Raw genomic sequence first — 12,585 nt, 5'->3', positions numbered from 1 at the left:
GACGGAACAACATAAGATCGTGCCAGGGTGTGCTCGAAAAGGCCGAAGCGGGGTTCCCCTTGCCTTTCTGGTTCAGTGCCGGTGCCACAAAATCTGGTCAAATCATCTCTGACAGTGCAGCACTTCCTCAGTGCTGCACTGTCAGATGAGACTATGCGCTCAAGTCTTTGGAGTAAGTCTGAAACCCATGACTCAGAGGCACGGGTGCTCCATAGTCAAGTCTACCACAGTAAGTGTAGCATCTATCCAAATCAAAAACAGAAAAAGCTGGAGATAATAAGTCAGGCAGTTCCTTTGAGCAATACCTGGTGACAGTAAATGCTCACTGTCTTTGAGTTTTGATTTATTTTTACTTGTACGGTACATTTTAGATCACCAGCTAACACAGGCACATTCTCTTCCCAGTGAACAACATTGCCAAGTTTTCCTTGCTCAGTCTCTAACCACCACCCAAAAATTAATACTATTCCTGTCCTCATGTAATGCTATCTATTTGTATATAGCTGTACATATACCTCCCCGTGCAAATCTGTCACTGCTAGAGAACCTGATATATACACTGAAAACTGTTTTAGTGATTTATTTTCCTCCAATTTTCTTGCCTCCAATCTTGGAGGTACTCAATTTCTCTGATTCCGCAACTCCATAAGCATTGATTGCCATCCAGTAAGAGCCAAGGGGCCATTCTTTATTTTGGATCTGTGAGTGTGCCCAGGCTATTCATCTATCAACAAGACCAATCCAGTCCCCACCCATTTTCCAGCAGTAGTGATGCAAGTGATCAGGAGAGAAACCCTCACTAACTTTGCCCCTCCCTATGCAGGGTAGATGAAGCCAAATTAAATTTCCTATTATCTCCGCAGCTAACATTAGCTAACTCAGCACACACCAAGGATCAAAATTGGGGTCCATATAATCTGTATGGTTTAGCTGGTTAAGGCAGTGACTAGCTGAACCATTGGGTAAGCCAATTTTGTTGCCAATTGTTTTTTGAAACAAAAACCCAGAAGCTAAATTTATATGAATATTTGCATTTTCCTGCTCCCACTGATGAAAAATTACATTGTGAAATCTGAAGATTTCTATGATTCACACATGAAAGGCTCTTTCCTGATGTTATTTACCACATAGGAAGAATCTGCCAGACATGGCATGTTTAGTCAAGTATTTACAGGATGTCTGAAATCATCTCAACATTAATTTATTATTGACATGCCCTAATTCTACAATTCTAGAATAACTGGAACTGCACATGGCCTTAGGGCGGGGACACCTGTGCACGCAATGTGTGTGTGGGGTGAGGGGAGGAAAGTTGCAAAATAAGACCTGTTCCTATTCTGAACAGACCACAGGCTGAAGCATAGTTTGTCCAATGAGTTTGACCTGTCGGTCACTTGGCTGGGGAGTGCAAATTCCTGTCAGGCTGCAGCTCTTAAAGGGCTGTAGCTTAAAATATTGGGAAAATTTGTACAGCAGAAAAGCATATTAATTTGTTCACTTCAGCACAGTGGACACATGGGTGCAAATTGGTTTTCTTTGATGCTGAAGAGTAGAGAGAATGTATTCCGCAAGGAGTTACACCAAAGGACAATGACCCTAATTGAGGCTAAATGTCACTGTCTTGTAAAAGAACTGAATCACAGAATAATACAGTGCAGAAGAGGCCCTTCAGCCCATCGAGTCTGCACCAATGCATTAAAACACCTGACCTGTCTACCTAATCCCATTTGCCAGCACTTGGCCCATAGCCTTGAATGTTATGACGTGCCAAGTGCTCATCCAGGTACTTTTTAAAGGATGTGAGGCAACCTGCCTCTACCACCCTCCCAGGCAGGGCATTCCAGACCATCACCACCCTCTGGGTAAAAAAGTTCTTCCTCAAGTCCCCCTTAAACCTCCCGCCCCTCACCTTAAACTTGTGACCCCTCGTAACTGACCCTTCAACTAAGGGGAACAGCTGCTCCTTATCCACCCTGTCCATGCCCCTCATAATCTTGTACACCTCGATCAGGTCACCCCTCAGTCTTCTCTGCTCCAGCGAAAACAACCCAAGCCTATCCAACCTCTCTTCATAGCTTAAATGTTCCATCCCAGGCAACATCCTGGTGAATCGCCTCTGCACCCCTCCAATGCAATCACATCCTTCCTATAATGTGGCGACCAGAATTGCACACAATACTCCAGCTGTGGCCTGACCAAAGTTCTGTACAATTCCAACATGACCTCCCTGCTTTTGTAATCTATGCCTCGATTGATAAAGGCAAGTGTCCCATATGACTTTTTCACCACCCTATTAACCTGCCCTTCTGCCCTCAGAGATCTATGGACAAACACGCCAAGGTCCCTTTGTTCCTCGGAACTTCCCAGTGTCAGGCCATTCATTGAATACTTCCGTGTCACATTACTCCTTCCAAAGTGGATCACCTCACACATTTCAGCGTTAAATTCCATCTGCCACTTTTCTGCCCATTTGACCATCCCGTCTATATCTTCCTGCAACCTAAGGCACTCCACTGATGCCAGATAAATAAAGCAAGGTCACTAACCAACTAAATGCAGTTACTCCAGATCCATGTACAAGGTTGCAAATGAACAACTATCAGAAGCACAGCAATGAGTATATTCTTCACGTTTTCTCATTTTTTAAATGGAACCCATGAAACATGGCACAGATCAAATTTGGGAACTACTGTATCTGTCTGCTGTGAAGTACCAATTCAAGTGTTGGGCACAGCCCTTACCCACTGTAGCTAATTGAGAAAAGTTTGCAAAAAGGATAATATTGCGGATGCTGGAAATAAAAACAGAAATTGCTGGAAATACTCAGAAGGTCAGACAGCATCTCTGTAGAGAGAAACAGGTCAATGACCTTTCATCAAAACTGGGAAAAGTTAGAAATGTAATAGGTTTTAAGCAACTGAATGGGGGGAGGGTAGAAAAAGAATAAAAGGGAAGGGCTGTGATAGGATGAAAGACAGGAGATAAAATGACAAAAGAATTTTGGTGCAGGGCCAAAGGGAGTGGTAATAGGATAAGAAAAGAAACAAAATATGTGTCTAGAGGAAGTGTGAGTGGTAGAATGCTGAACAGCTGCCATTTGAAAGCAAAAAAAGGGGGAGGAAAACAAGAGTAAAACTGAAACCTGCAAAGAAAAAAGGAAACAAAATGGAGGCAGAGATCATGGTCTGAAATAGTTGAACTTAATATTGAGTCCAAAAGGCTGTAAAGTGCCTAACCGAAAGATAAGGTGCTGTTCCTTGAGCTTATGTTGAGTTCCATTGGAACATTGCAGGAGGCCAAGGACATAAAGTATGAGAGCAAGGTAGAGAATTATAAAGGGTCATGCTTGTAGACTGAACAGAGGTTTTTCATCAAGTTGTCACCTAGTCTGCATTTGATCTTGCTAATGTAGAGCAGAACGCATTGTGAGCAGCGAATAGAGTATACTAAATTGAATGAAGTACAAGTAAATCGCTGTTTTACTTGGAAGAAGTGTTTGGGGTCTTGGATGGTGAGGATAGAGGATCTCCTGCGCTTGCATGGAAAGGTGCCATAGGAAGGGAAGTGGGCATTGGGGATGACTGAGAAGTGGACCAGGGTGTTGCAGAGGGAGTGGTCCCTTCAGAATGCTGAAAAGGAAGGGGAGGGGAAGATGCATTTGATGGTGGGATTACGCTGGAGGTGGCAGAAATAGCAAAGGATGATCCATTGAATACGGAAGCTGGTGGTGTGAAAGGTGTGGACAAGCGGAATACTATCTGGGAGTGAGGGGAAGGGGTGAGAGTAGAAGTGCGGGAAATGGGACAGACATGGTCGAGGGCTCTTTTAGTCATGATGGGGGAATTCTTCAGTTGAGGGAAAAGGAAAACATATCAGAAGTGCTGATATGGAAGGTTGCAACATCAGGAACAGTGAATGGGGCATAATCATTCTATTCCATTACAGAGATTGTGGAAATATTTTGTTCTGATAGGTCTCATTATTTATTTAATTTTCTTTTTTTTCTTAGGAAAGTGCAGTTAATACCTGAGAACTAGAGAGATTGTTTGATGATGGAAAGGCGGACACGACTTCAGTTGAAGAATCTTTGCTTGACTTGTATTACTGGCATTTATGGTTGCCAATGGAAAAAGTATCCACCACAACCCAACAGAAAGGTAATTTCCTGAGTTCTCCAGAGGACAATTACTGCCTAGTTAATAGAAGGCAGCCACTTTATGGTTTTAGTACAAAGTGTAGTTTGCATTATCTGTAATTATTCTTCTTATGCAAGTTGCATGCCTCATTCTTCCCCTGAAAGGTGCATTCTGTTTGAAGAATTTCCAAGCCTTGCTGCACCAACTGCTGTTGCTCATTGATTTTTCCTGTTGTTTCCCAAGTTTGTATTGTTGTTCTCACATTGGATCCTAGTTGAGTTACAACAGAACATAGGAAAAGGAGTATGCCTTTCAGCTTCTCAAGTCTGTCAACCTATTCAATGAGATCATGGTTGATCTGCATCCAAATTCTATCCACCCGCCTTGGCTCCATATCTCTTTAAGCACTTGGCGAGCAAAAAATCCACCCATCTCAGATTTAAAATTATTAATTGAGGTAGCATCTACTGCTTTTTGTGGGAGAGAGTTCCACACTTCTACCACCTTTTGCATGAAGAAGTATTTCCTAATTTCCTTTCTGAATGGCCTTGCTCTGATTTTAAGTTTATGTTCCCTTGTTCTAGACTCCCACGAGCAGAAACAATTTTTCTCTATCTAACCTATCAATTCCTTTCAAAATTATAAAGCCTTAATCAAATCACCCCTAACCTTCTTTATTCCATGGAATACAAGCCTAGTTTATGTAATTTCTCCTCATAAACTAACCGTTTGAGCCGTGGTAACATTCTGGTGAATTTGACCTGTGCTCCTTCCAAGACCGGTTATATACTTTCCAAAGGGAATTACCCAGAACGTTACATAGTACTCCAGATGTGATTTAACCATGACTTTGCATATACTGGTCATGTATTAAACTAAATGCTTTTTTAAACACCTCCTGTAGTTTTACCTGATAACAGTTTTGACCACTTTGCTATCATCAGTCTCTGTTTCATCCCGTTAAAATTATCCTTACCAATCTTAGTAATGGTGTTAAGTTTCTCCTTTTCAAACCTAACATTGAATTCAATCTTTTTATGATCACTGTTAGATAAATGTACCCTTACTGTTAGATTACTAAATCTAGCTCATTACCGATTACTAAAACTAATATGGCCTGCTCTCTTTGGAACATATTGCTCCAGAAAACTATCTTGAATGCACTCAAGAAATTCACTATCTTTCTGACTTGAGCTACTCTGCTCATAACAATTTATATGAAAATTAAAGTGTTCCATTAAAATAATTTTGCTTTTGCTACACGCCTCTTTAATCTCTGAATAAATACATTCTACCACTTCACTGCTGCTATCAGGATCATTGCTGCATTATTAAATGGTGAGATTGCATCTTATTTTCATGCCATTCCAACCTCCCGCTGTTTAGCCTCCTTCTCTGAGTAGTCGAGGTTCTGAAACATCGTGGGGTCCATGCGACACGCTATCAAAATTGCATTGCCCTTGGAAAATTGCTGCTAATTGCCCAATTAACAAGCTTAATTGGCTTCCCTCCACTCTCGGGCGGGTTGCCATCACCATACAGAAGCTCCCTCCAGGAGAGGTGGGAGGAGGCAGGACATGTTGGGGAATCGACACAATGGGCTGAATTCTATTAGCGCTTGCACATTGCGGCAGAGTGCTTTGAAGTTGGCGGCCTTCAGGCACAGGTGCGCCGTCAGTAAGCCCGCGCGATATTTCGCGCTGGGGCTCATTTAAATGGAGGGAGTGGAGCAGCTGCCCCCGATGACGTAGAGGGGGAAGCTGTTCCATCCCCAGCAACGTGTCCGGTGATACCGCGCAGGCGCCGGCGCCATTTGTAAAGGGCTTCAAGCCCTTCAGTGCCATTGAAATATTTAAAAAGACAGGGTTGTGAAAACAGTGAAATAAAATTTTATTAACATTCCCAATCCCCTCTCCCACACCGCGCAATGAACAATCAATAGATTTGTTGTCCTATCCCCCCTCAAAAAAGTGAGTTTTCACTCACGACCTATCCCCCGCCTGAACTTGATTCCCTTTGACTGTTAACCCCTTCCCACCATCCCCGCAACCAATCAGAGTGGTTTTCACCACTCCCCCCATGCCACCCCCCCCCCCACCGCCCTGAAATTTCCACACCTTCCCCCTCCCCACCAATGTCACGCCTCGGAACTCCAAGCCAGGTTTCGAAGGCGCGTGAGGTGTGACCAGCAGCGGGAATATTGGTGTGGGACTGCCGTCGGGACCAGGTAAGTTTATTTGCATGCATTAACCTTTGTTAACATATTTAAATGAAGGCCCCGCTGCTCGGCGGCGGGGGGCCGCAGCAAGGCCTTGCCGCTGCTGCTAAAATGCGGCAGGGCCTTCTCAGTGCGGGGATCATGGCGCAGAATTTTCCGAGCCCCCCTGCCACAACCCCAAAGCTGGAGATCTCATAACATTTAGCATAATGTCTTTCTCCACTACTTCACCACAGAGACAACCTTTTCAAGTAAGTGAGACAAAGGGAACCTCCATTTTGAGGTGCCCTCTGCCCAACTTTTTAAAGTTTCAAGTTAAAAATGGAATGAGTAGCCGGGCCACCGGTGTGGAGGGGGGAGCCCCTTTACAGTGCGGCCTGCAGCTACAACTGAAGCCAGGCAGGCAGGGAGGGCCTCAAAGCCTACCTAGAGCACAGCCCCCCACCCCCCACACCAGGGGTCTGCCGGCAGGAGGCCACCTCCATGCAAGCTCATTTGCCTACCTGCCACTTGCGGGAGGGTATTCCTGCTGTACCCCCATTCTACCTCTGGAAAAATGTAGATGGTACACACTGCTACCACTGTGTGCCAGTGGTGGAGGGAGTGAATGTTTAAGGTGGTGGATGGGGTGCCGATCAAGCAGCCTGCTTTGTCCTGAATGGTGTTGAGCTTCTTGAGTTTTGTTGGAGCTTCACTTATCTAGGCAAGTGGAGAGTATGCCATCACACTCCAGACTCATGCTGTGGTGGACAGGCTTTGAGAGTCAGGAGGTGAGTTATTTGCTACAGAATTCCCAGACTCTGACCTACTATTGTAGCCACAGTATTTATATGGCTGGTCCACTTAAGCATCTGGTAAATAGTAACCCTCAGGATGTTGATGGTGGGGGATTTAGCAATGGTATTGCTGCTAAATGTCAAGGGCATATGGTTAGATTCTCTCTTGTTGGAAATGGTCATTGCCTGGCACTTGTGTGGTGCAAATGTTACTTGCCACATATCAGCCCAAGCCAGAATGTTGTCCAGGTCTTGCTGCATGCGGGCACAGACTCCTTCAGTATTTGTGGAGTCACAAATGGTACTGAACACTGTGCAATCATCAACGATCATCCACAATTATGACTTTATGATGGAGGGAAGGTCATTGATAAATCAGCTGAAGATGGTTGGGTCTAGGACACTACCCTGAGGAACTCCTGCAGCGATGTCTGAAAGCTGAGATTGTCCCCTACAACCACAACAATCTACATTTGTGCTAGGTATGACTCCAACCAGTGGAGAGATTCCCCCCAATTCCCATTGACTCCAATTTTGCCAGAGATCCATGATGCTACAGTTGATCAAAAGGTCCCTTGATCTCTAGGGCAGTCACTTGCACCTCACCTTTGGAATTCAGCTCTTCCGTTCACGTTTGGACCAAGGCTGTAATAAGGTCTGGAGCTGAATAGCCCTGGCCAAATCCAAACTGAACATTGATGGGCAGGTCATTGTTGAGTAAGTTCCACTTGATAGCCTTGTTGACAATACCTTCCATCACTTTGCTGATGATTGAGAGTAGACTTATGGGGTGGTAATTGGCCAGATCGGATTTATCCTGTTTTTTGAGGGCAGGACATAATTGGGCAATTTTCCACATTGTCGGATAAATGCTAGTGTTGTTGTTGTACTAGAATAACTTGGCTAGGACGCACATCTAGTTCTGGAGCACAAGCCTTCAGTACTATAGCCAGGATGTTGTCAGGGCCTGTAGCCTTTTCTGTCTCCAGTGCCTTCAGCTCTTTCTTGATATCACATGAAGTCAATCAAATTGGGTGAACACCAGCATCTGTGATACTGGGGACATCAGGAGGAGGCCAAGATGGATCATCCACTCAGCACTTCTGACTGAAGATGGTTACTAATACTTCAGCCTTGTCTTTTGCACTGATGTGCTGGGCTCCCCCATCATTAGGATGGAGATGTTTGTGGAGCCTTCTCCTCCAGTTAGTTGTTTAATTGTCCACCACCATTCACGACTGGATGTGGCAGGACTGCAGAGCTTAGATCTGATCCGTTGGTTGTGGGATCACTTAGCTCTGTCTATAGCATGCTGCTTCCGCTGCCTAGCATGCATGTAGCCCTGTACTGTAGCTTCACCAAGTCAGCATCTCATTTTTAGTCGTCTCAACATTGGTCGTCTCAATTTCTCTGCCCCCCTCACTCACTCTAACCTGTCCCCCTCTGAACTTGAGGCACTCCATTCTCTCAAGTCTAACCCCGACTTGGTCATCAAACCTGCAGACAAGGGTGGTGCTGTTGTTGTATGGCGTACCGACCTCTACCTTGCAGAAGCTCAACGCCAACTCACAGACACCTCTTCCTACCTCCCTCTGGACCATGACCCCACCACCAAACATCAAGCCACCGTCCAAAGGACTGTCACTGACCTCATCTCCTCTGGAGATCTTCCCTCTACAGCTTCCAACCTCATAGTCCCACAACCCCGGACAGCCCGCTTCTACCTCCTTCCCAAAATCCACAAACGGGACTGTCCCGGCAGACCCATTGTGTCAGCCTGCTCCTGCCCCACTGAACTTATTTCTTCCTATCTTGACTCTATCTTTTCTCTGCTGGTCCAATCTCTTCCCACCTACATCCGTGACTCTTCTGACGCCCTACGTCATTTTGACAATTTCCAGTTTCCTGGTCCCAACCGCCTCCTCTTCACTATGGACGTCCAATCGCTCGACACCTCCATCCCCCACCAGGATGGTTTGAGGGCTCTCCGCTTCTTCCTGGAATAGAGGCCCAACCAGTCCCCATCCACCAACTCCCACAGCTACCTCGACTACACTTCTTCACACCCTACCTCCTGTAAGGACTCCATTCCATTCTCCCAGTTTCTCCGTGTCCGACGCATCTGCTCTGATGATGCTACCTTCCATGACGGTGCTTCTGATATGACCTCCTTTTTCCTCAACCGAGGATTTCCCCCCACTGTGGTTGACAGGGCCCTCAAACGTGTCCGACCCATTCCCCGCACCTCTACCCTCACCCCTTCCCCTCCCTCCCAGAACCGATTCAGGGTTCCCCTTGTCCTCACTTTTCATCCCACCAGCCTCCATATCCAAAGGATCATCCTCCGCCATTTTCGCCACCTCCAGCGTGATGCCACTACCAGTCGCATCTTCCCCTCCCTTCCCCTGTCAGCATTCCGAAGGGATCGTTCCCTCCGCGACACCCTGGTCCACTCCTCCATTACCCCCACCACCTCATCCCCGTCCCAGGGCATCTTCCTCTGCAATCGCAGGAGGTGTAATACCTGCCCATTTACCTCCTCTCTCCTCACTATCCCAGGCCCCAAACACTCCTTTCAGGTGAAGCAGCGATTTACTTGTACTTCTTTCAATGTAGTATACTGTATTCGCTGCTCAGAGTGTGGTCTCCTCTACATTGGGGAGACCAAGCGCAGACTGGGTGACCGCTTTGCGGAACATCTCCGCTCAGTCCGCAAGCAGGACCCTGAGCTTCCGGTTGCTTGCCATTTCAACACTCCCCCCCTGCTCTCATGCTCACATCTCTGTCCTGGGCTTGCTGCAGTGTTCCAGTGAACATCAACGCAAGCTCGAGGAACAGCATCTCATCTACCAATTAGGCACACTACAGCCTGCCGGACTGAACATTGAGTTCAATAATTTCAGAGCATGACAGCCCCCCATTTTACTTTCATTTTTAGTTATTTTTTTCTTCCTTGTTTTTACATTCTTTTTTACATTTTTTACAATTTTTTTTTGCATTTATTTCATTTCATCTTAGTTTGTTCAGTTTGCTTACCCACTGTTTTTTTTCAGCTTTGCACTTGCTGCTGTTCAATATTCAGTGTATTTATACCTAATCTGTACTAATGCTTTGTCTTTCAACACACCATTAACATATTGTTTGCCTTTGCTCCATGACCTTTTGGTCAGCTATGTGGCCTGGTCCAATCTACACCTTCTCCTTTGTTATCTCTTGCCCCACCCCCACCTCACTTGCTTATAATCTGTGACTTTTCTAACATTTGTCAGTTCCGAAGAAGGGTCACTGACCCGAAACGTTAACTCTGCTTCTCTTTCCACAGATGCTGCCAGACCTGCTGAGTGATTCCAGCATTTCTTGTTTTTATTTCTCATTTTTAGATATGCCTGGTGCTGCACCTGGCATGCTTTCCTACACTCCTCATTGAAGCAGTGTTGGTCCTTTGACTTGATGGTAATGGTAGAGTGAGGGATATGCCAGGCCAAGAGGTTGCAGATTTTTGTTGAATACAGCTGCTGCTGAAGGGGCACAGCATCTTATTGATACCCAGTTTTGAGCTGCTAGAACTGTCATAGAGTCATAGAGTTTTACAGCACAGAAACAAGCCCTTCGGCCCAACGCGCCTGCGCTGACCATCAAGCACCCATCCAAAACTAATCCCACTTCCCCGCAGTTGGCCCGTAGCCTTGTATGTTATGGCGTTTCAAGTGCTCATCTAAATACTTCTTAAATATTGTGAGGGTTCCTACCTTTACCACCCCTTCAGGCAGTGTGTTCCAGATTCCAACCACCCTCTGGATAAAAAATTTTCCTCAACTCCCCTCTAAACCTCCTGCCCCCTACCTTAAATCTATGTCCCTTGTTATTGACCTCTCCGCTAAGGGAAAAAGTTTCTTCCTATCTAACCTATCAATGCCCTTCACAATTTTGTATACCTCAATCAGGTCCCCCCTCAGCCTTCTGCGCTCCAAGGAAAACAACCCTAGCCTATCCAGTCTCTCTTCATAACTGAAATGCTCCAGCCCAGGCAATATCCTGGTGAATCTCCTCTGCACCCTCTCCATTGCAATCACATCCTTCCTATAGTGTGGTTACCAGAACTGTACATAGTACTCCAGCTGCGGCCTAACCAGCGTTTTATGCAGCTCCATCATAACCTCCCTGCTCTTATATTCTATGCCTCAGCTGTTCTGAATCTATCCCATTTAGCACAGTGGTAGTGCCACACAACAAGATGAAGGATGTCCTCAGACTGAAGATGGGGCCTTGTCTCCACCAGAACTGTGCGCTTCTACCAATACCACCATGGACAGATGCAAGTGCGACAGTAGATTGGTGAGAACATGGTCAAGTAGGTTTTCCCCTCATGTTGGTTTTCTCACCACCTGCCACAGGCCCAATCTGACGTATGCTCTTCGGGACTCAGCCAGCTCAGTCAGTCGTGGTGCTACTGAATGACTCTTGGTGATGGACATTGAAGTCCCCACCCAGAGTACCTTCTGTGCCCTTGCTACCCTCAGTGCTTCTTCCAAGTGATGTTCAACATGGAGGAGCACTGATGCATCAGCTGTGGGAGAGCGGTAGGTGATAATCAGCAGGAGGTTTCCTTGCCTATGTTTGACCTTATGCCATGAACTTCATGGGGTCCGGAGTCAATGTTGAGGACTCCCAGGGCCACTCCCTCCCGACTGTATACCACAGTGCTGCCACCTCTGGTGGGTCTATTCTGCCGGTGGGTCAGGACATACCCAAGAATGGTGATAGAGGAGTCTCAGACATTGGCTGTAGGTTATGATTCTGTGAGTACGGCTATGTCAGGCTGTTACTTAACTAGTCTGTGGGACAGCTGTCTCAATTTTGGCACAAGTCCCCAGATGTTAGTGAGGAGGACTTTACATGGTCAACTGGGCAGACTGTGCCTTTCTCACTTCCGGTGCCGTGGTCAATGCCGGGTGGTCCGTCTGGATTTATTCTACAGGTGATTCTTGACGACGCAGCCGGCGGGGACGTCATTCGACTGCACCAACCTGCGCACATGCGCAAACGGGCACCTGCTGTCTGTGCGTGCGCTGCATGCCGCATTGCCAGGACCAGTTGACGCATGAGCGGATGACGACATCACCTAAATTGCCAGGACTGGTACATGCATGCCCAGATGACGCCATCGCGTAATGCGGGAGAGAGAGCAAGTGGAGAAGCGGGGAGAGAGCGAGGTGTGGGGGAGAGAGCGGGGTGTGGGGGAGAGAGCGGGGTGTGTGGGAGACAGCGGGGGGAAGCGGGGAGAGAGCGGCCGAAGACCTTGGTGGCGGAAGGTGCACTTCTCCTGCCTCCCTGCCTGCTCTCTCCGGCAATTTCCCCCCTCCCGCCCCCTCCCCCGTGCTTTCCGGCCATTCCCCTCCCCACCCACCCTCCCTCTCCATACATTCTGCCCGCCCGCTCTCTCCAGCCATTCACC

At 46.8% G+C, this 12,585-nt stretch overlaps 1 protein-coding gene across 8 annotated transcripts in view; it reads left to right on the top strand.

Moving 5' to 3' along the window:
- Positions 1-12,585, top strand: part of gdpd2 (glycerophosphodiester phosphodiesterase domain containing 2) — a 224,312-nt gene that overhangs the window by 90,679 nt on the left and 121,048 nt on the right. For all 8 annotated transcript variants that reach the window (XM_068047952.1, XM_068047953.1, XM_068047956.1 and 5 more), the window contains one exon: positions 4,010-4,157. In XM_068047952.1, coding sequence (XP_067904053.1) covers positions 4,050-4,157 — 108 coding nt within the window. In that variant the 5' untranslated portion in view covers positions 4,010-4,049. The remainder of the gene's footprint in view (positions 1-4,009; positions 4,158-12,585) is intronic.

Source organism: Heterodontus francisci, chromosome 15, assembly GCF_036365525.1.
Source record: "Heterodontus francisci isolate sHetFra1 chromosome 15, sHetFra1.hap1, whole genome shotgun sequence".
In the NCBI taxonomy this organism is placed as follows: domain Eukaryota; kingdom Metazoa; phylum Chordata; class Chondrichthyes; order Heterodontiformes; family Heterodontidae; genus Heterodontus; species Heterodontus francisci.
The sequence above is the reverse complement of the archived record's forward strand: the minus strand, read 5'-3'. Positions and strand labels throughout refer to the sequence as shown.